General features: G+C 41.5%; 1 protein-coding gene across 9 annotated transcripts in view; it reads left to right on the top strand.

The window, feature by feature from the left end:
• The first annotated feature begins 6,408 nt into the window (after positions 1 to 6,408).
• The window catches only part of LOC134344383 (shugoshin 1-like), a 35,592-nt gene continuing 14,372 nt past the window's right edge, over positions 6,409 to 27,628 (top strand). The window contains exons 1-8 of one of the 9 annotated variants that reach the window (XM_063044082.1): positions 6,409 to 6,487; positions 11,882 to 11,956; positions 13,592 to 13,696; positions 14,131 to 14,305; positions 14,388 to 14,578; positions 19,606 to 19,712; positions 20,254 to 20,363; positions 22,406 to 23,332. In XM_063044082.1, coding sequence (XP_062900152.1) covers positions 14,158 to 14,305; positions 14,388 to 14,578; positions 19,606 to 19,712; positions 20,254 to 20,363; positions 22,406 to 23,332 — 1,483 coding nt within the window. In that variant the 5' untranslated portion in view covers positions 6,409 to 6,487; positions 11,882 to 11,956; positions 13,592 to 13,696; positions 14,131 to 14,157. Of the gene's footprint in view, positions 6,488 to 7,181; positions 7,636 to 10,055; positions 10,075 to 11,881; positions 11,957 to 13,479; positions 13,697 to 14,130; positions 14,306 to 14,387; positions 14,579 to 19,605; positions 19,713 to 20,253; positions 20,364 to 22,405; positions 23,333 to 27,628 lie in introns of those variants that run through there. The other 8 variants (XM_063044077.1, XM_063044080.1, XM_063044079.1 and 5 more) reach the window with 8 other exon arrangements.

Raw genomic sequence — 27,628 nt, 5'->3', positions numbered from 1 at the left:
GATAAAATAAGTCAAAGTCAACGTGGTTTCTGTGAAGGGAAATCTTGCCTGCCAAATCTGTTAGAGTTCTTCTAGAAAGTAACAAGCAGGGTGGACAAAGCAGAGGCAGTGGATGTCATTTACTTGGATTTTCAGAAGGTGTTTGATAAAGTGCCACACATGAGGCTGCTTAACAAGATAAAATCATATGGCATTACAGGAAAGATACTGGCATGGATAGCAGAATGGCTGACAGGCAGGAGGCAGCGAGTGGGAATAAAGGGGACCTTTTCTGGCTGGCTGCCAGTGACTAGTAGTGTTTCTCAGGGGTCAGTATTGGCACCACTACTTTTCACATTGTTTGTCAATGATTTAGATAATGGAATTGATGGCTTTGTGGCAAAGTATGTGGATGATATGAAGATAGGTGGAGCGATAGGTGGTGCTGAGGAAGTAATGCAATTGCAGCAGGACTTTGACAAATTGGAAGAATGGGCAAAAAAAGTTGCAGATGAAATACACTGTTGGGAAATGTAAATGTTGGTAAAAGGAACAATAACTAATTCTGCTCCTTTGATTTAATGGTCTTCACTGTAGACACCAACAATATGGAGGAAGTTCCAGATGTCAGGGGTCAGGAAATGTGTGAAGTTTCCATAACAAGAGAGAAAGTTCTTAGGAAACTGCAAGGTCTGAAAGTAGATAAGTCTCCTAGACCAGATGGTGTAGACCTCAGAGTTCTGAAAGAGGTAGCTGAAAAGATTGCGGAGGCATTGGTAAATATCTTTCAAGTATCACTTGATTCTAGAATGGTTCTGGAAGAATGGAAAATTGCAAATATCGTTGTACTCTTCAAGAAGGGAGAAAAGCAGGAGAAATTAAACTACAGGCCAGTTAGTCTGACCTCAGTGGTGTGGAAGATGTTGGAATTGATTACTAAAGATGAGGTCTCAAGATACTTGAAGACACCTGATAAAGTAAGGTGTAGTCGGCATGGTTTCCTCAAGGGACTAACCTATTGGAAATCTTTGGAGAAATAACAAGCTGGATAGACAAAGGAGAGTCAGTTGATGTTGTGTACTTGGATTTTCAGAAAGCCTTCGACAAGGTGTCACACATGAGGCTATTTAACAAGCTATGAGCCCTTGGTATTACGGGAAAGACTCTAGCATAGATAAAGCAGTGGCTGATTGTTAAGAGGCAAAGAGCCTTTTCTGGCTGGCTGCCAGTGACTAGTGGTGTTCTACAGGGGACTGTGTTGCAACCAATTCTTTTTACATTATATGTCAATGATTTGGATGATGGAATGGTTGGGTTTGTTGCAAAGTTTGCAGATGATATAAAGATAGGTGAAGAGGCAGGTAGTTTTGAGGAAGTAGATGGGCTACAGTAGGGAATGGGGAAAGAAAAGGCAGATAGAATACAGTGTCAGGAAGTGTATGGTTATGCACATTGTAGAATAAATGAAAGGATTGACTATTTTCTAAATGGACAGAAAATACAAAAAAACTGAGGTGCAAATGGATTTGGCAGTCCTTGTGCAGGACTCTCTGAAGGCTAAATTGCAGGTTGAGTCTGTGGTAAGGAAGGCAAATCCAATGTTAGCATCCTTTTCAAGAGAACCAGAATATAAAAGCAAGGATGTAATTTTGGGACTGTGTTAAGCACTGGTGAGGACTCACTTGGAGCATTGTGTGCAGTGTTGGGCCCCTTATCTTAGAAAGGATGTGCTGCAACTGGAGAGGGTTCACAAAAATGATTCTGGGATTGATTGGCTTGTCATGTGGAGAGCATTAGATGGCCCTGGGCCTGTGTTCACTGGAATTCGGAAGAGTGAGGTTGACCTCATTGAAACCTATTGAATGGTGAAAGGCCCTGACAGAGTGGATGTGCAGAGGATGTTTCCTTTGGTGGGAGAATCTAAGACAAGAAGACACACCCTCATAACAGAGGGCTGTCCTTTGAGAACGGAGATGAGGAGAAATTCCTTTTGTCAGAGAGTGGTGAAGCGGTGGAATTCTTTGCCACAGGCAGCTGTGAAGGCCAAGTCTTTATGAATATTTAAGGCAGATGTTGATAGATTCTTTATTGGTCAGGGCATAAAGGAATATGGGGAGAAGGCAGAAGATTGGTGCTGAGAGGAAAATTGGATCAGCCATGATGAAATGGTGGAGCAGACTTATGGGCCAAATGGCCTAAGTCTGCCACTGTATCTTATGGTCTAACTTCATTGTTAATTTTTTTTTAAATTTCAAAATATACTTTATTCAAAAATAAATATATACAATAAACCATTCAATAACTTTTCATCCTTTACATACGTTTCCATTATACACAGTACATATCCATATTTATAGCCACCCACGTGGCACTCCAGTTGTTCAGCTTACCATATCATTTCATTGTTGAGGGGTATACTCCCCGCCCTCCAACCCCTCCCTCTCCCACGGGTGGAGAAACCTATACTGTGGTCCTTCCCCACCAGGCCCTTGCGGTGGCTGCACCAAGTTTCAGTGCATCCCTCAGCACGTACTCCTGCAGTCGAGAATGTGCCAGTCGGCAGCATTCTCCCACGGACATCTCCATGTGCTGGTAGATCATCAAGTTTCGGGCCGACCAAAGAGCGTCTTTCACCGAGTTGATGATCTGCCAGCAGCGCCGGATCTTGGTCTCCGTGTGTGTCCCCGGGAACAGCCCGTAGATCAGAGAGTCCTCTGTTACGCAGCTGCTGGGGATAAACCGTGACACTAGCCCGTCCATCCTCCTCCACACCCTCTTTGCGAACTGGCAGTGTGCAAAGAGGTGGGTCACAGACTTCTCCTCACTGCAGTCCTCCCGTGGGCAGTGGGGTGCGGAGACGACGTTCCGGGCGTACAGGAGGGCTCTGACTGGGAGGGCCCCTCTCACCGCCAGCCAGGCGAGGTCTTGGTGCCTGTTGGTTAGATCTGGCGATGAGGCATTTTGCCAGATGAACTGGACAGTCTGCTCAGGGAACCACCCCACTGTGTCCATCACGTCCTTCTCCTGCAGAGCCTGCAGGACACTACGTGCCGACCACTGCCTGATGGCCCTGTGGTCAAAGGCGTTCTCCTGGAAGAACTTTGCTACGTAGGACAGGTATGCCGGCAACGACCAGCTGACTGGGGCGTTGCACGGGAGTGGGGCCAGACCCATCCTTCGTAGCCAGGGCGATAAGTAGAACCTGGGCACATAGTGGTACTTGGTGCCCACATACCTGGGCTCTACACACAACCTGATGCAGCCACATACGAAGCTGGCCATCAGGGTGAGGGCGACATTGGGGACGTTCTTGCCCCCGTTGTCCAGGGACTTGTGCATGGCAGTCCGTCTCACCCGCTCCATTGTTCATTTCCATCAGTCAATGAAACAGACTTTCACCAGTGCTCTCGATTTCCTGTTACTCAGTCACCTTTATGTCCACTCTGCCACACCACCTTTCATTTCACAGACTTCACATTTGCTGTTACCTGATGTAACATCTTAGCAAATGCCTTTGGGATGTCCATTTCTGCCACATCAACATAATTTCCTTCATTGACACTGGTTATTTAATTTTAAAACTATCAGATTAGTTGGATATTATTTGGCTTTAACACAGTCATGCTGATCAACCATATTTGTTGAAGTGAATTTTTGTTTATAAATCTTTTCCCACTGTCAAAGACCATAAGATATGAGAACAGAATTGGGTCATTTGGCCCACTGAGTCTGGTCCACCTCTCCATCATGGCTGATTTATTATCCCTCTCAACTTCATCCACATGCCTTCTCCCCATAATCTTTGACGCTCCTACTGATCATGTTATATGTCATAGTCATACCTTATTGATCCCGGGGGAAATTGGTTTTCGTTACAGTTGCACCATAAATAATTAAATAGTAATAAGACCATAAATAATTAAATAGTAATATGTAAATTATGCCAGGAAATAAGTCCAGGACCAGCCTATTGGCTCAGGGTGTCTGACCCTCCAAGGGAGGAGTTGTAAAGTTTGATGGCCACAGACAGGAATGACTTCCTATGACGCTCTGTGCTGTATCTCGGTGGAATGAGTCTCTGGCTGAATGTACTCCTGTGCCCACCCAGTACATTATGTAGTGGATGGGAGACATTGACCAAGATGGCATGCAACTTAGACAGCTTCCTCTTTTCAGACACCACTGTCAGAGAGTCCAGTTCCACCCCCACAACATCACTGGCCTTACGAATGAGTTTGTTGATTCTGTTGGTGTCTGCTACCCTCAGCCTGCTGCCCCAGCACACAACAACAAACATGATAACACTGGCCACCACAGACTCGTAGAACATTCTCAGCATCGTCTGGCAGATGTTAAAGGACCTCAGTCTCCTCAGGAAATAGAGACGGCTCTGACTCTTCTTGTAGACAGCTTCAGTGATTTGTCATTGATTTGGATGATGGAATTGATGGTTTTGTGGTCAGGTTTGCAAATGATACAAAGATAGGTAGAAGGACAGGTAATGAGGAAGCAGGGATTGTGCAGAAGGACTTAGGCAGATTAGAATGGCCAAAGAAGTGGCAGATGGAACACATTTCCATCTACCACTTGTTCGGTTACGCTCTCTGGTAGAAGGAATAAAGCCGTAGCCAATTTTCTAAACAGGGAGCAAATTCAGAAATCAGGGGTGCAAAGGACTTTTGAGTCTTCATGCAGGCTTCCCTAAAGGTTGACTTGCAGAATATAAAAGCAAGGATGTAATACTGAAGCTTTGTAAGGCACTGGTCAGTCTATACTAGGAATACTGTCAGCAGTTTTGGGCCCCTTATTTAAGAAAGGATGTGCTGCCTTTGGAAAAGGTCCAGACGTTCATGAGAATGATCCTGGGAATGAAAAGATTAACGTATGGGGAGCTGGAGTTCATTAGAATGAGGGTGGATCTCATTGAAACCTATTGAATAGAGTGGACATGAAGAAATACTTTCCTATAGTGGGGTGGGGGCGACCAGCTTCAGAATAGAAAAAATATCCCTTTAAAACAGAGACAAGGCGGAATTTCTTGCCTACCCATTGTAATCAGGGAATTTTAATTATAGTCTTGATACCTTGGATGTTGATATAGGAGAGATAGGAGAGGTCAACACCTTTGGTTGGACATTTGGAATAAAATAAAATAGGAATGTCGAATCAAGATTACAATCAGTTTGGGCATAATCTTATTTGGGGGGGGGGTGGAGCTTGATAACCCAACAGTGGATTTGGAGGATTTTACAGTGACAATTTTCGTGATACTTCTGCGATATTTCATTTAAGTTTTATTGAGATAGTCTCTATCTCAAGAACAGGAAGAGATAACTACTGTCCACAATACCACGAAATTTCGGTTACAACTTCCACCTGGCCAAGACTGCACCGGTGCATTGCAGGCCACCATACACTAACACTTAAGCTGTGTACATACATCTATTGATGCTTCTGGACACATCTTCAGTGATGTTCCTGGAATCGTCGGGTGTTTCAGGTCTTTCAACATCACACAACCTCCTCCAGGTGACCCAGCCGGGGCTGATCAGACCCCAGCTGGTGTCCAGATGGCTAGCTACTTATGACTCCATGGCTCCCCTCTTTTGAGCCACAGCCATCTTGAGGCCCTCTCTGCCGCATCGGTGGTACTGCGGATGGCTCTCCTCTTCCTCTCTCCCTCGATGCCCAAAATGCTGAAGGCTCTAACTAAAGAATGGGCTACGAATCCCCTACAACCAACCTCCACTGGGAGACACCTCGCTCTCCGTCCAGCCTGCTGACAGTTGCTGACCAGTCCTGCGTACTTGGAGAGCTTCCTTTCAAAGGCCTCTTCCAATCTATCTTCCCATGGGACTGTCAGCTCCAGCAGCACCACTTGCTTAGTAGACTTAGACACTAGGACAATGTCTGGTCACAGGGTGGTGGCTGCGATATGGTTGGGGAACTTCAGCTGCCCTTCGAGGTATAAACAACTTACTTTAAATTTAGTAGCGCACGGTCCTACCCAAATAATCACTTCACATTCCGAATTTGAATAACCTAAACAGAATGCGGTATGCCATATTTAAATTGTGTACAGTATATATAGTCAAATTTGCTATTTTACATTAAAAATAGGAAAGGAATGGGAATGCGAAAGACTGGTTTAAAATTGTTTAATGTGCTGATGGGAAGGAATTTCCAGGCCAGGAAACGCCTTAAGGGTGTTCCAGCGGTCCCCTAACAACCTGAGGCTGTTTAAGCAGGTGAAAATGAAGCAGAGGGTCCTTGCCAGTCTTCAGTAAACTTACTCCAACGCCGAACTGAACGTACTCTTGCCGGAGTTCCCGTCCCCGGCGTTGTGGAGAGTGATGTCATACGTTCGGCTTTCAGGGAGCCAATCAGATGCGGCCGTAGCGGAATTTGAATCGATTGTTTGGAACACACGGCGGACGTGACGGTTGAGGAATGTGGAGGTGAATGGCTGTGTCCGGAGCGGGACGAGCAATGGGTTCAGATCTGTGCTGTAAGTCCATTGTACATTGGTTTACCCTTGTTGCTCGCAGTTCACCGACCCACTCCCCTCCCTCAACTGTGTCGGGCGTAACTTACAAGCCCTCATTAGATTTATCACCTTGGTGCAGTTAGTGTTTACAGAGGGATGGACAGCTCTCCTGGGTGGGAAGCTCTGTCAGTGCACAAAGGAACGGGAAACGCCCGTGGATTCCAGTGTGCAACACGTGAGGGCTCAATGTTTATTGTCACGGTTACAGCGAAAAACTTTGTTTTGTGTGCTACCTCAATGCGCTGTTGTAATCATCTTATTACGACAGTGCATTGCGGTAGAGCCAGGTGAAATAATAGAGTGCAGACAGACAACGAGGTAGATTGTGAGTCAAGAGTTCATCTGGTACGGGGATTATGTCACTAGAATGGAAGTTGTAAGCCTGGTGGTATGAGCTTTAAGGCTTTTGTAACTTCTTTGATTGGGGTGGGTGGGCGATTATGCTGATCGCTTTACAGAGACGGCGAGAAATGTAGACGGAGTTTATGGCATGGAAGTTGGTTTCTGTGTCCACAGCTCCGGAGTTTCTCGTCACGGCAGAGCAGTTATGGATGATGGATCCAAATAGCTATGACGCATTGATAAAAGTTGGTGAGGGTCAAAGGGGACTTAACAAATTTTATTAGCCTCATGAGGAAGTAGAAATGCTGGTGCACTTTTTTATTGCTTGTGGCTTCTTTGTGGTTGGACTAGGGCAAAGCTCAGTGCTAGGAATTTGAATCTCCCAATGCTCTCGATTTCAACATCGTTCATGTAAATTAGAGTGAGTTCACCGTCCTCTTCGTGAGGCTAATGATTATCTTTTTGGGTTTTGCTGACTCTGGGCGAAAGGTTGTTATTACACTGCGTCACTAGGTTATTAATGTCCCTTCGATACTCCAACTTATCCTTATTTGAGATTCGGCTCACTGTGGTGGTATCATCTCCAAACTTGCGAATGAGAGCCGAAGCTGCGATCGCCGTGATGCTGGGTCTCAGCTCCATATTTCCAGGAGTTAAAGGTTTACTGCCATTGATCTTTTCTCAATTCATGAAGTGCAGGGTGCCAGCCTAGACTAGACGGGCAGATTGACTTCTCTCCATGTTACAGTCGTGTATTCGGTTGAAAGGTAACTGATCCGAAATGTAATAGCTGTGTTTCTCTCCAGCTAATGCTGTCTGATTGGCTGACGATAATATTTTAAAAAGTAGGGACAGGAGCAAACCATTCAGACCCTCTGGTCACTCCCACTCTCCTGCTCTCTCAACTCCAAAGATTGACAATTAGCTGAGTAAAGAAATTCGCTCCTTAACTCCATCTTAATTAGGCAGTCTGATCCCAATAGTTCTAGATACCCCCCTTAGAGGAAACATCTACAGCACATTACAGGCCCTTCAGCCACAATGTTGTGCCGACTATGTAACCTACTCTGGAAACTGCATAGAATTACCCTACCGAATAGCCCTCTATTTTTCTAAGTTCCATGTACCTACCTAAGAGTCTCTTAAAAGACCCTATTGTATACGTCTCTATCACCTTCTCTGGCAGCGCATTCCACGCACCCACCACTCTGTGTGAAAAATTTACCTCCGATATCCCCTTTGTACCTACTTCCAAGCACCTTAAAACTATGTCCCCTCATGCTAGCCATTTCAGCCCTGGGAAAAAGCCTCTGACTATCCACACGATCAATGCCTCTCATCATCTTGTACACCTCTATCAGGTCACCTGTCATCCTCCATCACTCCAAGGAGAAAAGGCCAAGTTCACTCAACCTCTTCTCATAGGCATGCTCCCCAATCCAAGGCAACATCCTTGTAAATCTCCCCTGCACTCTCTACAGTATCCACATCCTTGTAATGAGGTGACTCTGCAATTACTTGTCGTTACATTTCAAGAAGATTGCCTCTCATTCTTCTACATGCCAGCATTTTACTTTCTCTTTAATTTTTGAATCCCTGTACAGTTGTCATTGATGAGATTAGAATGGTGACAATTTGAAGGATTGTGGTGAACCATGGAAATGGCACAGCAAAGCTTTACTAGAATGGGGCTTCAGATTTGATTGGTTTCCTGTTGTATATGTCAGCAAAGAAATTCTTTACTCATGTGCAACTCAGAGTAAACTAAACAGCAGATAATAAACACAAGGATGTGTGCAAAACAACAGAATGGTGCACAGATAGTGCAAAAGGAAAGTCTAAAGTGACAACAACAGAATAAACAAGAGGTAGAATTGAGAGTGAGAATGTGACAGCGTCATTGGGAAAGGGATGCAAAAACGCTGATTGATTCAGACGTCTGATAGCAGTGGAGAAGCAGCTATTCTTGAGTCAGGTTGGCTGGGCTTTCAGCCTCCTGTATTTTGTCTCGGAAGGTAGAAGAGAGAAAAGGGAATGGCCAAGGTGGCAGGCGGCTTTGATCTCATTCATCTTCCTGATGCAATACACTGTAAGTGGACTGGATAGAAGGAGGTGATGGAGCCTGAGGTGGATTGGGCAGATTTTACTACTGTTACGTGTCCACTGTTTCATTTTCCTTGGAGTCCATACTTCCATTTACTGTGGGCGTCACGAGTCCACAGTTTAGTTTCTGTGAGTGTTACCTTGTGACGTATGCCAACTGTATAAAAGAAATGTGGACAGTGCTGAGAAGGAGTCGAAGGAGAGAGAGAGTGAAGAGCGCAGCTTCCAGCTATTCGGCAACAGCTCACGATTGAGAAGGGTAAACCATAGAACCATAGAACACTACAGCACAGAAAATCACTGCATTGTGAATCCACAAGTCTCTTTGTGAATTACTGGGACTCTCTGAACTGCCACTTTACAACTGTGCTTAAGTAGGATTTGTTAAGAACTGGTTCTAATTTTGAATGTAAGGGAGCTATAGATGCATAACACTGTTAACTTCTGTTTAAGAAAGTAGTTTATTTAAAGTCTAATGCTTACCCATACCCAAAGGATTTGGTTAATCAGCGGCACACTGTACATTGTGTCTGTCCCTCGTATGATCCATGGGCGAAATCATTCTTCGTGGACTTTGGAACAGTATTCCTCGGCTGGGATCTTCAGTAACCATTTCTTTGTTCGCTAGCCGTGGAATCTTTGGAATTCGTCGTGATCGCCTCATCGCTGCATTGTGAATCCACAAGTCTCTCCTCTCAACTTTTTTGTGAATTACTGGGACTCTCTGAACTGCCACTTTACGACTGTGCTTAAGTAAGATTTGTTAAGAACGGGTTTTAAGTTTGACTGTAAGGGAGCTATAGACGCATAGCACTGTTAACTTCTGTTTAAGAAAGTAGTTTATTTAATTTCTATATTTTTGAGTTAATGTAAATAAATATAGTGGTTTTAATATTAAAACCTGACTCAATTTGTCATCTCTTGTTGCTGGTACATTATGAAATCGTAACACCAGTCTGAGATGCAATCCATTGGAATAATCTCATTGGTCAATCTATAGAAATTCAAAGGAATCTTCGTGGACAGCCGAATCTTCTCAGATGCCTAAGAAAGTATGTATGCTGATGGGCTTTCTTGATCGTGCACCAGTATGGAAGGTCCAGGTGAGATTGCTGTTGATAAAGATGCCTAGGATAGCTGCAGTTTTGGTTTGGAGAGGTTGAAATTGTTGTTGGAGTAAAGAAGATTAAGAAATTTGTACATAATCATGACTGGGCAAGATAGGGTAAATAGATGGAAGTTATTCTGAATAGCATTTGCTATTTTCCAATCTCATGGAACCTTTTCAGAAGCTACAGAATTTTAGAAAATGAAAATCAATTCATCAATGAAGTCAAAGTAGAACTTATTATTAGAGTACATGCATGTCACCATGTACAACACAGAGATTCTTTTTCTGTGGGTTTACTCAGCAAATGTAAACAGGATCAATGGACAACGAATTGTGCAAATGCAGATATAAGTAAATAGCAATAAATAACAAGCATAAGCAATTGTAGCACTGAACTGTGAACTTTAATATTGCCAGTCCTCCATAAACCATTGTTGACCAGAAACCCAACTGGACCAGCTGCTTAGAGTTGTATGGCACAAAATAGGCCCTTCAGCCCAACTTGTATATGCTGACCAAAATGTCTATCCAAGCTAGTGCCATTTGTCTGGATGTGGCCCATATCCCTCCCAAATGTTTTCTATCTAAGTACCTGTCCAAATGTTTTTTTTAAAACATCGAAGTTGTATTCGCCTTCTAGCTTTCTCTGTCAACTTATTTCATATGTAACTCTCGGTTCGGCTAGCGGCTTAATACAGGGGTGATAGTCCCTGGACCGGCCAAACTTTAGAAATCTCGCCTGGGTGGATGCTGTGTGATGTGCCCCCTGTTACAAATCAGTACCACGAAATAACAAACAGTACACGATATGCAATTAAACAATTGAGCTTTATAATTCTTAATTTGACTATATGGTTAGTAAAGAAACAATAAAAAGGAAAAGGGCCCATTCTCATGAAACAGTCTAATGGAGCTCATTGATAAGGCCGTTCGTCCACCGTCGACCTCCTCTGATCGTCGCTGACCCTCGGACCCTCACTCCAAGTCCACTCTGTCTGCGGTCTACCAACTCTCTCCATTTGCGTCTTCTCTCCCCATCTCTCCCCGGTCAAAGTCCGCGAATTCCCAGCTCCCAGACACACAAGAAAGAACAACATCCTGCTCATTGGCTAGCATGCCCTGTTATCTCTAGTCATAACCTCAACATTGCTGCTGCAGAGAAACCATTACCTCTGCAGTGGAACATTACAGAGAAGCCATTACATTAGAGTGTGTTACACATGTAACCCCCCCCCCTGCCCCCGTCCCCTGCCTTCTGTTTGAAGAAGTTGAGAAGTTGCCCCTTGAGTCCCTTTTAAATCTTTCCCTTTTCACATTAAATGCTGTGGCTCCGGAAACTGGTAAGAGATAAAGTATATTATGATAAGTGATTCACCTTCCAATACTTCAAGAATACATAGTTACCAGTCCCGCCCTCCTCTTTCTCCCTTTCTCCCCCCAAACCACCACCACCATATTTCTGATTGCAAAGATATGATATTTCCAAGTGTTGGCCCATGCTCTAAACTCATCTGACTGACCCGTGATATTCCTTGCGTTAAAGTAAATGCAATTGAGCACTCTTTCCTTCCCAACTACTACACTGCTTCTATGATTCCCCACCTCCTTATAAATTAACTTTAATCCTCCAAAGTAGTGTTATTAAATCTTCCTGCAAGGTTATTGGCCCTTTCCAGTTTTGGTGTGTTTGTCATTTTTTAAAATCAGGAATTGATTGTTGAGATTTCTGTACAGTTTTGTGGAAGCCTGGTCTTCAGAGTTATTACTTGATTTACTCATTTGATTTTTGTTTCCCCTAGGAATTGTATGGAAGCACATACTAATAGGATCAGCACATCCTTGAATGGGACAGGCTTGATCAACTGTCTGTAAAGGTGGGAAACAATGATGTTATGAATATATCAGAAATTTAACTACATCTGATGAATGAATATGATCAGCATTTCAGATTATTTAGAGGAGAAATGTGTATGAGTGATTTTTTTATGGACTAAAATATTGATTTGGAAAGTTGAAAGCATCAGAAAGAACAAATACAAAAGTACAACATTGAAAATGTTGGAGTAATTCAGAAGGTCTTGACCCACAAGTATTGATTATTCTTTTGCCTTCATAGAAGCTGGCTGGCATACTGGCTTCCCCCAGCATTTTGTGCATGTTGCTCCAATTACCATCGTCTGCAGTCTCGTGTCTCAGCAAAATATCAGTGATGCTGGAAATGCCCAGCAGTTTGCATCAGAGCATGGCAAACATTAGAGGTGTGGCAGGTTTTAAGAAGATAGAAGCAGGGAAAATTGGTAGAGGAAGGAAAACAGTGGGTACGGCAAGAGAGAATAAATAGCAAATGACTAATAGTACAAGTGAAAAGATTGTTTAAAGGAGTAAAAAGAAGCAAACCATAGTTGTGCATCTGTATCTTGTCTACTGACAAGCAGCTATGTGCATTTTGATATTCCTTGTGTATGCAGTCAGCTATTTATTCTAATTGTAAAGCATAACACTACAGATGCTAGAAATGGCGGGGGGGGTAAAAGAAACTTGTAATTACTCAGCAGGTCAGGCAATATTCAAAGGTTCAAAAAACTTTATTGTCATTCTAACCGTACATCAGCTCTGCAGGGCAGAATGAGAGCATTTCTCAGGAGCAGTGCAATCATAACATAACAAACGCAACACTAAATAATAAACATAACAATAAATAGTAAAACACAACAGCCACATGTCAGTTAAAATCAGTTATAAGTGTCCAGTGCAAGTTAAAAGTGTCCAAAGCAGAGTCAGGTAGAGCAGCTATTTAGCAGTCTGACTGCCTGTGGGAGGAAGCTGTTTAGTAGCCTTGTGGTTTTAGTTTTGATGTTCCTGTAACGTTTGCCTGATGGCAGAAGAACAAACAGTTCATCGTGTCTTCTGGAGGCATCGACTATGAAAGAGGTCTTGGACAGAAGGTAGGGAGACCCCAATAACCTTCTCTGCTCCCCTAACCACCCTCTGCAAGGCTTTTTTGTCGACAGCACTGCAGCTGGAGTACCAGGTTGTGATGCAAAAGGTCAGCACACTCTCAACCACGCCTCTGTAGAATGTAGTTAAGATGTTAGTGGGGAGTGATGCTTGTTTAATCTTCCTCAGAAAGTGCAATCTCTGCTGGGCCCGGTTCACAATCCCAGTGGTGTTCCTGGACCAGGTGAGATTGTCCGAGATCTGCACCCCAAGGAACTTGATGTTTTCCACTCTCTCCACTGTGGAGCCGCTGATGCTGAGGGGTGTGTGCTCAGGCTGATATCTCAGTATCTGTACAGTAAAAAATTTGAATTGATGCTCTTTCACTAGTTCTGGTGAAAACTCTTTGAACTGAAATGTTAAATCAATTTCTTTCATTTTGTACTCTTTGTTCTTTTAGAGCTAGAAAAAGAGTCTTCAGGAGAATTGTTTTCTTGGTTTTCCAAACTATCAAGTAGATTGTGGTAAATCTGTGAACTGGTTTGCCCTAACACCGGACACTTCTGCTCAAGTTTGTCTTAGGAAAAAATCTGCTAATGAATTCAAAGCTCAGCTTTCACCATCAGACTCTGGAGAAGTCTTTGGATAGGACAAAAAAACTGACTTGAGGGTCATAAGTAAGTAGAGAGGAGAGTTTTTCCAACTACATCTGAGACTTTTCAAATATGGCTTGGATTCAGAAACTCAATACAAAGTGTTATGTTTACAGATGTTAATCATTAAAGAAGTGCTTAGGAATTAGAGCAGCATACACTGTATATTTAAGTGAAAAGAATGGAAAGTATAAAAATTAAGGGAAGAGAAAATAGTAATTAGATGTTCCCAATTAATTCTATTTACACAAAGTAGCACATTCCTCTAATATGATCTATTGTGCATTTCCCATTCCTTTGATCCACCATTTAAAAGTAGATTGGGGTGAAAATATTTATTTCAACTGGGCAGATTGAAATATTTGTTCTACATCTACAAAAAGAAGCACAAGGAACAAATTTCTGTCACCACTTTTTCTTGTAACTGTAATAATGTTTCATATACTTTTTATTTATAGCCAAATCTTAAAGGATTGAGAAAGAAGATGGCTGATAAAAAATGTCAGAAGGTCCCTATCCAAGAAAATCTGGAAGCTATCAAGGAGCGCATGAAAGAGAAACGGAGTCAGGCTCAAGCTAAAATCAACAGAGCAAAGCAAACTTTGAATTCAAAAGTTAATTCCAAAGTACTAAGTAAGCATGGAAATTTATCTCTGTAAAACATTCAGTTTCAGTTTCTATCAGACCTGCTTACTATTTTCTTTTAATTTGACAGATAAGAACTCTTTAATTAAAAGTATCCAGGCAAACAATCAAAGCCTAGCTTTGTCTCTGGAAGCAGAAAAGCAGAAACTGAGAGTTGCATCGGATATCATATTGTCCTTGAAAAGAGAACGGCAAGCAATGATATTCTACATCCTTATGCTAAAGAAGCAGGTTGAAAATTATAACCTGAAACAAGATAAGGTATCCCATTCAAGTACAAACCTATTCATTTCATTTGTAATTTTTATTGCTAATTGCAGATGTTTTCAGTTTCTATGGTACCTTGAAATGAAAATGATTTCAAATCTATTTGAACTTTTATCAGTGGAGTTTATGAATCTTTGTGACCTGACTAGACTTCTAACAGCAAAATTAAATTGGGCATATGTGATGTGATTAATTTTTACTCTTAGAAAGCATTGTAGCTTTGTTGGAACGGAAGTAATCATGTGGCCTTTTAATTTTCTGAAAGGTATAACCACATCTGACCATGCAAAGTTTTAGTAATCTTCAGGGCATGGTGGACTGTTTTTCCTGGAGGGAGGGGTGATGTCGGTGTTGGTCAGCGGGGCAAAGTATCACTTGCCATTTAGTAACAATGATTATTCAAAACTGACCAAATAACCATGGAATTCTAACAGAATTCTAAGTGCAAAATGTACAATTCTAGCGAATACATTACAATGTACTAAATGAACGTTGGAGCATGATATTTGTTGGTTTTGAAGCTAAATAATTCTAAATTTTTTTGAAATTATTTTAAGATCAGTTTGTTGAGTCACTGTTGCTATCATCAGTTGTTTTACAACTTGAATTTGCAGCATATAATAATATTACTGCAACTTTGTAACTTTTTGATTTTTTTTCTCTGCATGCATTTTTAACTATGGTATGATTCAAGTGTAATTTTATGTTAAATATTTTTCTGAGAAGAAAGGAATAATGCCACCTTGTACTTGAAATGAAATTTCTTTGTAATGCCTTTTTGGTAAATTTAGAAGTATATTAAAATGGTTATTTTGTTAGGGTTCATAAGAAACATTTTGCAGTTTGCAACAGTACAAAATCTCAGGATCTTTAAGGAAAGAATTGGTTTTGAATAATTTTTTTTTTCTTATCCTCCAACAGTGGCCACTAAGTGAATGTCAGAATCAAAATCAGGTTTAATATCACTGGCATATGTCGTGAAATTTGTTATGCAGCAGCAGTTCTTTGCAATATGTAATAAATCTGCAAATTACTGTTAAATGTATATTAAAGAAAGTTAAATAAGTAATGCAAAAGGGGGGGGGGTGGCGATGAGGTAGTGTTCATGCTCCTCACCCCCGTGCCGTACCAGATGGTGATGCAGCCAGTTAGAATGCTCTCCACAGTTCATCAGTAGAAATTTGTACGTGTCATTGGTGATATACCAAATCTCCTCAAACTCCTAATGAAGTATAGCTGCTGCTGTGCATCAATATGTTGGGCCCAGGATAGATGCTCAAAGATGTTGATATGCAGGAACTGAAATTTCTCACCCTTTCCACTACTGATCCCTGTATGAGGACTGGTGTGTTTTCACTGGTCTTACCCATTCTGAAGTTCACAATCAGTCTTGGTGTTACTGATGTTGAATGCGAGGATGTTGCTGCCACACAGACACTCAGCTAGCTGGTGTATCTCACTCCCCTATGCCCTATCATCGCCATCCGAAATTCTGCCAACAGTGCCACACAGCCGCTCAGCTAGCTGGTGTATCTCACTCCCCTATGCCCTATCATCGCCATCTGAAATTCTGCCAACAGTGCCACACAGTCGCTCAGCTAGCTGGTGTATCTCACTCCCCTATGCCCTATCATCGCCATCTGAAATTCTGCCAACAGTGCCACACAGTCGCTCAGCTAGCTGGTGTATCTCACTCCCCTATGCCCTATCATCGCCATCTGAAATTCTGCCAACAGTGCCACACAGTCGCTCAGCTAGCTGGTGTATCTCACTCCCCTATGCCCTATCATCGCCATCTGAAATTCTGCCAACAGTGCCACACAGCCGCTCAGCTAGCTGGTGTATCTCACTCCCCTATGCCCTATCATCGCCATCCGAAATTCTGCCAACAGTGCCACACAGCCACTCAGCTAGCTGGTGTATCTCACTCTCCTATGCCCTATCATCGCCATCTGAAATTCTGCCAACAGTGCCACACAGTCACTCAGCTAGCTGGTGTATCTCACTCCCCTATGTCCTACCATCGCCATCCGAAATTCTGCCAACAGTGCCACAGTCACTCAGCTAGCTGGTGTATCTCACTCCCCTATGCCCTATCATTGCCATCCGAAATTCTGTCAACAGTGCCACACAGTCACTCAGCTAGCTGGTGTATCTCACTCCCCTATGTCCTACCATCGCCATCCGAAATTCTGCCAACAGTGCCACAGTCACTCAGCTAGCTGGTGTATCTCACTCTCCTATGCCCTATCATTGCCATCCGAAATTCTGTCAACAGTGCCACACAGTCACTCAGCTAGCTGGTGTATCTCACTCCCCTATGTCCTATCATCGCCATCCGAAATTCTGCCAACAGTCATGGCTGTGGAGAGAGTAGAACAGTGGGCTAAGCACAAATCCTTGAGGTGTACTAGTGTTGATTATCTTTCTTTTCAAATCTTTTTATTATATACAAAAGAAATAATATGAGTACATTGAAGTAACAACACTTACAATGTCTCAAAAAAGACATTATCCTAGGATTGAAAGAAAAATTTTGTGATAACAAAAAAAACCTACTAAGCAGAAAAAGTGAGGGGGAAAAAAAAGAACCCATTAGGTGTACAACCCCGGAGCCATGCGTCATACAAAAAGCTTCTAAAAATAAACATCAAACTGCTAGCAAGAAAAGAAAATATACTAAAAAATTTACAACTGGATCGTGGAAAAAATCTATCAATTAGCTCAAATGATAATAACGAGCAAATGAGCCCCATCTTTTCTCAAAATCAAATAAAGGTTCAAAGGTTCGACTCTAATTTTCTCCAAACTAAGACATAGCATCACTTGAGAGAACCATTGTGACAAAGTGGGAGCTGATGTATCCTTCCACTTCAATAAAATGGCCCTCCTAGCTATCAATGTAACAAATGCAATAACATGTTGGTCAGACACAGAAATACCATGAATATTTTGAGGAATTATTCCAAAAAGCACAGTTAATTTATTAGGTTGTAGATTAATTTCAAGTGCTTTAGAAATTGTTGAAAAAACCGACTTCCAGAACTGTTCCAATATAGAACAAGACCAAAACATGTGTCAGTGTAGCTATCTCAGTTTTACATCTATCACAATGACATTAGAAAAGATTTTAAAAAGTCTCTCCTTCGTCAACTGATACCGATGTACAATTTTAAATTGAATCAATGAATGGCTAGCACAAATTGAAGAGTTAACCAGTTTCAAAATCCGCATCCAATCCTCCGTCATAAAAGGCAAATCGAGTTCCTTTACCCAATCCTGTTTAATCTTAGACAAAGGACTCTTATCCCATTGTAATAATAAATCATAAATTCTTCCAATAGAACCCTTGATCGAAGGATTCATACTCATAATAGTATCTAACAGGTCAGCCTCCAATATGTAAGGAAAATTACTTAAATAATTTTGTAAAAAATGTCTAACTTGAAGGTATTTGCAAAAAGTGTGAGTATGAAAGAGAATATTTATCAATTAATTGTTCAAAAGACATCAATCTATCTTCTTTAAATAAATCCAATAAAGAATTAATACCTTTATTTTTATTTAACCTCGTTATTGGGAGCTGCTTTACCTATGCAATTAGCTAAAGTTGTTAATTTAAACCTGTATCCTGTGATTAAGTATTCTTTACAAATTTGGCTCCAGTTCCGCAATTTTTTTAAATCTTAAAAAACTTAGTAGTTTAATTTATCAAAATTACTTTTTTAAGCCTTCTTTGAGTGATCCAATTTATTACTTTGGAAAATGAAAGTAGTGTTGATTGTCAGCGAGCTGAAGATGGTATTTCGCATTCCGCACAGACCAGGGAGGAAGTCGAGGTTCCAGTTGCAGAGAGCGGTATTGAGGCGCATGCTTTGGAAGGAATTCTTTGATCAGAACTGTAGGAATAATTGTGTTAAATGTTCACGGTCTTCTGCTGCTCTGGCCCATCGCTTCAAGTTTCAGCATGTTGTGCGTTTAGATGTGTTCTTCTGCACACCACTCATGTAACAATATATGGTTATTTGAATTACTGTTGCTGTCCTGTTGGCTTGAATTAGTCTTGCCATTCTCCTTTGACCTTTCATTATCTGGTCGTTTTTGCTCTGAACTGCTGCCCATTGGATTTTCTTAAATTTTTCGTGCCATTCTCTATAAACTCTAGAGACTGCTGCCTGTAAAAATCCCAGGAAATCAGTAGCTGCCGTGATGGTCACCGTCTGGCACCAACAGTCATTCCATGGTCAAAGTCACGTAGATCACATTTCTTCCCCCATTCTGATGTTTGTGCTGAACAACAACTGAATCTCTTGACCATGTCTGCGTGCTTTTATGCTTTGACGCAAGATTGACTGATTAGTTATGTGCGTTAACAAGCAGGAATACCTAATAAGTGGCTACTCAGTTTATTGGCTGATGTTGCTGACCCACTGGGGAAAATATTTTGTAGGAAATAAGAACACGAGAAATAAAGACGCATAAGATATTTTGCCCTTCATGCCTGCTCCATTACTCAGAATGATCATGTGTGTTTTTTTATATATACCTCCGGTGTCCTCACATTACAGCTATTTGGGTAATGGAAATTGACCTTTGCACAATTCACAAATCACCACTCCAGAATTTGAGATGATGAATAAAATTTACTCACACAGAATTGGTTGGGTGGAGGGAGGGGAATAATAAGTAAATTTTTCAACTCTTCAATAAATTGCACATTTAGGTGGAGACATAACGTAAACATTTTTACTCATGTTCATGAAGGATGTAAGTAATCAAGTCAAATCAAATGTTTTGTCCTAATAGTTTTCCAGTGATGGCCGTCATCACATCATGTGGCCCGACTGAGAAAAATCCATATTTGCACGAGAAAGCATAACTTTCGTGCTGACTCAATTACTGTGTTTGGAATTATGAACACCGGCATCAATTAGTGACCCAATGGGATCTAAAACAGTTTCTGAGCAAAGTAGAATTGTATTGAATCATTTTAATATAATGTGCCTTTTTTTTTAAAACAGAATTTGAAGTTAAATCCTGATTCTATAGATGGGGATCTAAGTATCTTAGAAGAAGATTTACTGCATGGGTTACCAGATTGTTCTTCACCCATTGAACCCTTTATTCAGTGAGTATGTCTTGGAATTTTAGTATTGTAAGAGGGGTAACTGGAAACTTGTGCTTCACTGCAATGCTGACTACTCCACCTACTGTATTGAGTGCCAAAACTCTTACTTCCTCCATTTCTGTATTTGTACTAGTGATCACAGTTGTTTCTGCTCTACCATAATTGATAGAGCCTTCCAATGTGTCTCCTTTATTATCTGTCTCTTCTTGCTTCTTTTGTTCCTAGCCTTTCACATATTGCCCAGATCTTCGCTTTCCATGCTCTTGCATTCAATGGATCTTTACAATTTCCATCACCTTCAACAAGATCCCATCTCTGCTGCACCTTCAACTTCCCCTTTTACCTCCCATTGGAATGCAAAACAAATCCTGTTCTAATATGGACTGATTTGTTTCTTAAAATAATTAAGAGTTAGTTTGTTGAATTATTTTGAAAACACCTGAATAAATTGCTATACCAAAGCTTTTTAAAAAAAAAAAGTTTTTCTTTTTAAAATTTCTGTTGAGGGGTGAAATCTATATCCATCTGGCTTCCTTTCCAGTGACGTTCCCTTGGAGAACTCCAAAGCTGATTGCGTCACATCTGTAGAGAGCATAAATGTACCATCTACTACGGAGAACATTCAGCATCTATCAATAAAGTTATCGAGTGGTAAGATCATATGTAAATCTTAATGTTGTGATCACTATCGTAAAATTCACACTAAGAGCAATTCTTTTATGTGTTAATAAAAGCAATCTGTGTTTGAGATGGAGGAGGGAAAAAGTAATCAGTAAGAAGTGGGAATTGCAAGTTCTGATGAAGAGCCTATGAAGTGAAATATCTGCCTGGCCTGCTGAGTTATTCCAGCATTTTGTGTGTGATGCTGAGGGTTTCCAGCATTTCCTGTTTTTCCAAATTTCTAGCAAGTACAGGTTTTATAAAAACAAGTTTAAATAACTTGCCATGATTTACCATAAATTGATCCTGGCTATGTTAATTTGATTTCATGTAAGATATAGCTCCAATGCAAATTTAGCGTGGGATTGGAATTGGTTTTGTTGTTGCTGTATGTACTGAGGTACAGTGAAAGCTTGTCTTATCCATACAGATCAATTCATAACACTGCATTGAAGTAGTAAAAGAACAATAATAATAATGGAATACAGAATTGTGTAACAACTCCAGAGAGAGTGCAGGTAGACGAAAAGGTGCAAGATAATAACAAAGTAGACTGAGAGCTCAAGAGTGCATCTTATCATACTAGGGAGCTACTTAATAATGTTAGAGCAGTGGGTAGGAGCTGTCCTTGAACCCGGTAGTAAGCACTTTCAGGCTTCTGTATCTTCAACCCAACGTATGAGTGGAGAAGAGAGAATGTATGGAATAGGTGGGATCACAGAGTAAGGCAGCAAGAAGTTTAGACATAGTATATAGAGGGGAGGCTGATTTTTGTGATGTGCTGAGCTGTGTCCACAACTCCAGTCTCTTGTCATATGCAGAGAGAGCAGATGCCATAGCAAGCCATGATGCATCCAGATAAGATGCTGGCTATGGTGCATCAATAAAATTTTGTGAGGATTGAAGGGAACATGCCAGGTTTCTTAACCTTATTGAAGAAGTAGAGGTGTTGGTGAGCATTCTTAGTTGTGGTGGCTACATGGTTGGATCAGGACAGTCTGTTGGTGATGTTCACTCGTAGGAACATGAAGCTCTCAACCTCAGCACCATTGCTGCAGACAGGAGCATGTACACTGCCCCCTTTTCTGAAGTCAATGACCAGCCCATTTGTTTTGCTGACATTGAGGGAAAAGGTGTTATCATGATGCAGTATTTCTCAGTTCTTTATCTCCGTCCTCTATTCTGACTCATTGTTTTTTGAGTTGCAGCCCAATACAGTGGTGTCATTTGTAGACATAGAAACATAGAAAACCTACAGCACAATACAGGCCCTTTGGCCCACAGAGTTGTGCCGAACATGTCCCTACCTTAGAAATTACCTAGAGTTACCTATAGCCCTCTATTTTACTAAGCTCCATGTACCTATCTAAAAGTCTCTTAAAAGACCCCATCGTATCCGCCTCCACCACCGTTGCCGGCAGCCCATTCCACGCACTCACCACTCTCTGAGTAAAAAAACTTACCCCTGACATCTCTGTGCCTACTCCCCAGCACCTTAAACCTGTGTCCTCTTGTGGCAACCATTTCAGCCCTGGGAAAAAGCCTCTGACTATCCACACGATCTATGCCTCTCATCATCTTATACATGTACAACAGATGGAGTTCCAGCAGAATCTGGCTACTCAGTCATGAATATACAGCTAATAGAGCAGAGGGCTGAGGACGCAACTTTGTGGAACACCGTTATAGAGAATAATCATGGCAGAGGTGTTCCTGTACTTACTGATTGCAGTCCATTGGTCAGGAAGTCAAGAATACATTTGCCAGGTTTGGTAATGAATTTGCTTAGGATTGTAGCACAGAAGGCAGAGCTGTAGTCAGTAAACAACTGTTTATACCTCAAACCAATTCCTATAGTAAATGAAAAGCTTTGCAACTTTTTTTTGTAATCCCATTATCTTTTATTGCAGATTTTTTTCCCTAAACAAATTTATTCGGTAGTAGGATATTATTCTGTTTCAGATTTTTGAAGTATTTCAATGTTTTGATTTAGAAAACTGGCAAATACTGAAAATGTCTTTGTTTTGGAAAAGGGAGAAGATCTACGTGTAATCGAAGTCCAGACTCTGACAGCAATGCAGTAGCTCCGTTAAAAGAAATTGCTGTGTTGCCAAAGGGGGTTTCAATTAGGAGACGATCGGGAAGAAAAAAACCCTCTTTCTCTGGCTGTAGTGATGCTTTGGAATTTATTCACACTTCCAAAAATTATCCAGAGATATCTTGGGCAAATGAAGAACAAAAAATTGTCATTGATTATCAAGTGAATGAAAATGTGTCCGATTCTCTGAATTCTAACCTTGGACCTGATACAGCAGTTGCTGAGTTGGGTCACTTGCAAATAGGAAACGGTATGGATCCTGAGAAAGTCAAATCTACATTCAGAAGCAACAAGGAAATGATGAATTCAAAAAGTGTACAAAAGCTACAACCTAACTCCGAAAAGGGAGAGGAGGTTCAACTGGAAATAGAGCAAAAGGTTAGAGATGGAAAAATGAAGGAAGGATATAAAAGCATACCAGCTAAAAAGCACTGGGAGGCTCCCAAACCTCGAACTCGATCAAAGAACAGAGATCAAAGCAAAAATTACATTTCCAAAGGAAGGAAAAAATCTCTGGACTACAGTGATGCCTATAATTTTGATAATGAAGAAAGTATTCATCTTACACCTTTCCGTAGGAAAGATGAGCCGATTGCAGTTGCGAATATAGACAGTACCAAAAGCAGTGTTGATACGGAGAGTAATTCAGAAGATGATTTGGTCGATAGTCCTTACATCCCCCCTGCTGATAAAAGACGTAGAAAATCAAATTATAAACAAGATAAAAATGAAGGGCCAGTGGTTTTAACTACCAGATCAAGATCCAACAGAATGACAGCAACTCTCCAAAAAAAGCCTTGCAGAGATCGAGAAATTACTGAAGAGATCATTCGTAATGAATTGTCAAAAACACCAGACAACGGCAAGTATATGTACATTTCACCTGCTTTTAAGTCATTTGATCAGTCATTCAACTGTTATTTGAAAGCCAAGCTCTGGTTTTCTTTGTTTTTTTTCCTCTCTCTAATGAATGTTTATTTCCTGGTTGCACTGCAGATGAATAAAGTGAGGGTATTCACTGTACTAGACATCTAGTTTGTTGACAATGCACTTATTGTAAAGCTTTCCTATACTAGAAGTACATTTGCATTGAAATTCACGTGGAGAGTGCTCCCACCACAGTTTTCATCTAATTATGCTAAGTGAACATTCATGAGGGGAGGTATGGATAAGAAAAAGCTGTTGGGAGTTTGGTGTTATTTGTAGGTGCTCTGGTACAACGCCATGTGCTACTCCAATAACTTGTTACCTGATTCTGGTCAATGTCTGAAATATAATTACACCACTCATTTAGTTTTGTTCTTGTATTTTGATGTTCTGCCTTTGAAAGATAATGCAAAGCCATCTAAAAGGCTTTGATTGATTGGCAATTTGACTGAGGCTTTTTAGTTGCCTCCTGTATCAGCTAATAACTGACTTAGAGCTCCTGCACACTGGTGGAAACAGAGGAACACCTGGACTTCATGTGATTATCTTTTTCTATGTCAGACCACAATTTAGTTCAGAAGCTCTGACGCACACTGGCATCTTCAAATTAGAATTAATAACATTTCTTTTAAGTTATAAAGTATTATTTGATCAACAGTTCGCGCTCATCCAAGGAGCAACAATGAAACTATTGCAATCTAGCTGCCATATTCCCTGTGTGCATCTTCTTCACATAACTCCTTTTATCATCTTCTCTTGAAATACTATTATGTTGAAATAACTTGGCTATAAATTAATAAAGTGACTTTATTTTATGGAAAGCAACATGCAAAGTAACAGCAATTGAACTTGAGGAAAGGAAATTGGGGGTGGGTGAGGAGTGGAAATAAATATTATTGTTTTATTCATTCACATGTTATTCATTGGCCTTCATTGGTTGGGGGATTGAGTACAAGAGCTGCGTGATAATGTTGTAGCTCTGTATAACTCTGGATAGACCACAGTAGGAGTATTGTGTTCAGTTCTGGGGCTCCCAAATTAGGAAGGATGTGGAAGCTTTACAGAGGGTGCAAAGGAGATTTACCAGGCTATTGCCTGGATTGGAGAGCATGTCTTAATGAGGAAAGGTTGAGCAAGCCAAGGCTCTCTGTGGAGGGAAGGAGGATGAGAGACGACTTGATAGAGGAGCATAAAATGATAAGAGGCACAGATAGAGTGGACAGCCAGCGTCTTTTTCTCAGGGTGGCTATGGCTGATACAAGAGGGCATAATTTTAAGATGATTGGAGGAAAGTATGTGGGGAGGGGGTAAGGGGAGGATGTCAGAAGAACATATATTTTTATACAGTACTAAGTGCAGGGAACATACTGGTAGAGGCAGGCACATTGGGGACATTTAAGACCATAAGACATGGGAGCAGAATTAGGCCATTCAGACCATCAAGTCTGCTTCACCATTCCATCATTGAGTTATTTTTCCTCTTAACTTCATGCTCCTGTCTTCTTCCCATGATTTTGACATCTTACTAATCAAGAACCTTTGAACTTCTGCTTTTAGTATAGCCAATGACTTGGCCTCTACAGCCAGCTGTGACAATGAATTCCACAGATTCACCCACTAGCTAAAGAAATTTCTCATCTCTGTTCTAAAGGAATATCCTTCTATTTTAAGCCCTCTGGTCCTAGACCCTTCCACTAATGGAAACATCCTCTCCATGTGCACTCTTATCCAGACATTTCAGTTTTTAGTAGTTTCAATGAAATCATCCTCTCATTCTTTTGAACTCCAGCAAATACAGGCCAGAGCTATCAAATGTTCCTCATACATTGACCTTTTCATTCCTGGGATCACTTTCCTAATCCACTTCTGACCCTCCAATTTACCTTCCTTACCAACGACTCAACCTGCAAGTTAACATTTAAGGAATTCTGCACTTCCAAGTCCTTGTGCACCTCTGATTTCTGAATTTGCTTCCTGTTTAGAAAGTAGTCCATGCCATTATTCCTTCCACTGTAGTGCATGACTGTACACTTCCCTACACGATTCCATCTTCCTCTTTGCCCATTCTCCAAATCCTAATTAAATCCTTCTGCAGAAAGTGATTTAATTAGACAATTTAAAGGAGAAGAGGAATATTTAGTGCAGTTCTGATCACACCAGAGGCAGGATGTGATTGGGCTGAAAAGAGTGCAGAGGGGATTCACCAGAACGTTGCTTGAACTCTACAGGTACCATTGATGGGGCTGTCAGAAATGAAAGGACAGAGCTTTAAGGTGAGAAGAGAGCGACAAGTTTTAAAGGGGATCTGAGGGAAAGTTTTCTATACAATGATTGATATCTGGAACGTGTAGCCAAAGATGGGGAAAATTGGATGCAATGTAAGAGGAAATTCTGATAGGAACATAAGAAATAGGAGCAGGAGTAGGTCATCTGGCCTGTTGAATGGCAGAGCAGGCTCAATGAGATCATGGCTGATCTGACCATGGACTTGTCTCTACCTACCTGCCTTTTCCCCATAACCCTTAATTCCCCTACTATGCAAAATTATCCAACCTTGTTTTAAATGTATTTATTGAGGTACCCTCCACTGCTTCAGAGAACATTGAATACTACAGCACAGTACAGGCCCTTCGGCCCACAATGTTGTACTGACCATTAAACCCTGCCTCCCATATAACCCCCCCACCTTAAATTCCTCTGTATACCTGTCTAGTAGTCTCTTAAATTTCACTAGTGTATCTGCTTCCGCCACTGACTCAGGCAGTGCATTCCACGCACCAACCACTCTCTGAGTAAAAAACCTTCCTCTAATGTCCCCCTTGAACTTCTCACCCCTTACTTTAAAGCCATGTCCTCTTGCATTGAGCAGTGGTGTCCTGGGGAAGAGGTGCTGGCTGTCCACTCTATCTATTCCTCTTAATATCTTGTATACCTCTATCATGTCTCCTCTCATCCTCCTTCTCTCCAAAGAGTAAAGCCCTAGCTCCATTAATCTCTGATCATAATGCATACTCTCTAAACCAGGCAGCATCCTGGTAAATCCCCTCTGTACCCTTTCCAATGCTTCCACATCCTTCCTATAGTGAGGCGACCAGAACTGGACACAGTACTCCAAGAGTGGCCTAACCAGAGTTTTATAGAGCTGCATCATTACCTCACGACTCTTAAACTCTATCCCTCGACTTGTGAAAGCTAACACCCCATAAGCTTTCTTAACTACCCTATCTACCTGTGAAGCAACTTTCAGGGATCTGTGGACATGTACCCCCAGATCCCTCTGCTCCTCCACACTACCCAGTATCCTGCCATTTACTTTGTACTCTGCCTTGGAGTTTGTCCTTCCAAAGTGTACTACCTCCCATTTCTCTGGGTTGAACTTCATCTGTCACTTCTCAGCCCACTTCTGCATCTTATCAATGTCTCTCTGCAATCTTCAACAATCCTCTACACTATCCACAACACCACCAACCTTTGTGTCGTCTGCAAACTTGCCAGCCCACCCTTCTACCTCCATGAAAAGTAGAGGTCCCAGAACCGATCCGTGTGGGACTTCACTCATCACAACCCTCCAATCCGAATGTACTCTCTCCACCACGACCCTCTGCTTTCTGCAGGCAAGCCAATACTGAATCCACCTGGCCAAACTTCCCTGGATCCAATCCGAATGTACTCTCTCCACCACGACCCTCTGCTTTCTGCAGGCAAGCCAATACTGAATCCACCAGGCCAAACTTCCCTGGATCCCATGCCTTCTGACTTTCTGAATAAGCCTATCATGTGGAACCTTGTCAAATGCCTTACTAAAATCCATATAGATCACATCCACTGCACTACCCTCATCTATATGCCTGGTCACCACCTCAAAGAACTCTATCAGGCTTGTTAGACACGATCTGCCCTTCACAAAGCCAGGCTGACTGTCCCTGATCAGACCATGATTCTCTAATTCCCCAAAGATCCTATCTCTAAGAATCTTTTCCAACAGCTTTCCCACCACAGACATAAGGCTCACTGGTCTATAATTACCTGGATTATCCCTACTAACTTTTTTGAACAAGGGGACAACATTCACTTCCCTCCAATCCTCCGATACCATTCCCGTGGACAACGAGGACATAAAGATCCTAACCAGAGGCTCAGCAATCTCTTCCCTCGCCTAGTGGAGCAGCCTGGGGAATATTCCGTCCAGCCCCGGGGACTTATCTGTCCTAATGTATTTTAACAACTCCAA

Source organism: Mobula hypostoma, chromosome 3 (assembly GCF_963921235.1).
Source record: "Mobula hypostoma chromosome 3, sMobHyp1.1, whole genome shotgun sequence".
Classification (NCBI taxonomy): domain Eukaryota; kingdom Metazoa; phylum Chordata; class Chondrichthyes; order Myliobatiformes; family Myliobatidae; genus Mobula; species Mobula hypostoma.
Note: the sequence above shows the minus strand (reverse complement) of the source record. Positions and strands in the feature narration are given on the sequence as shown.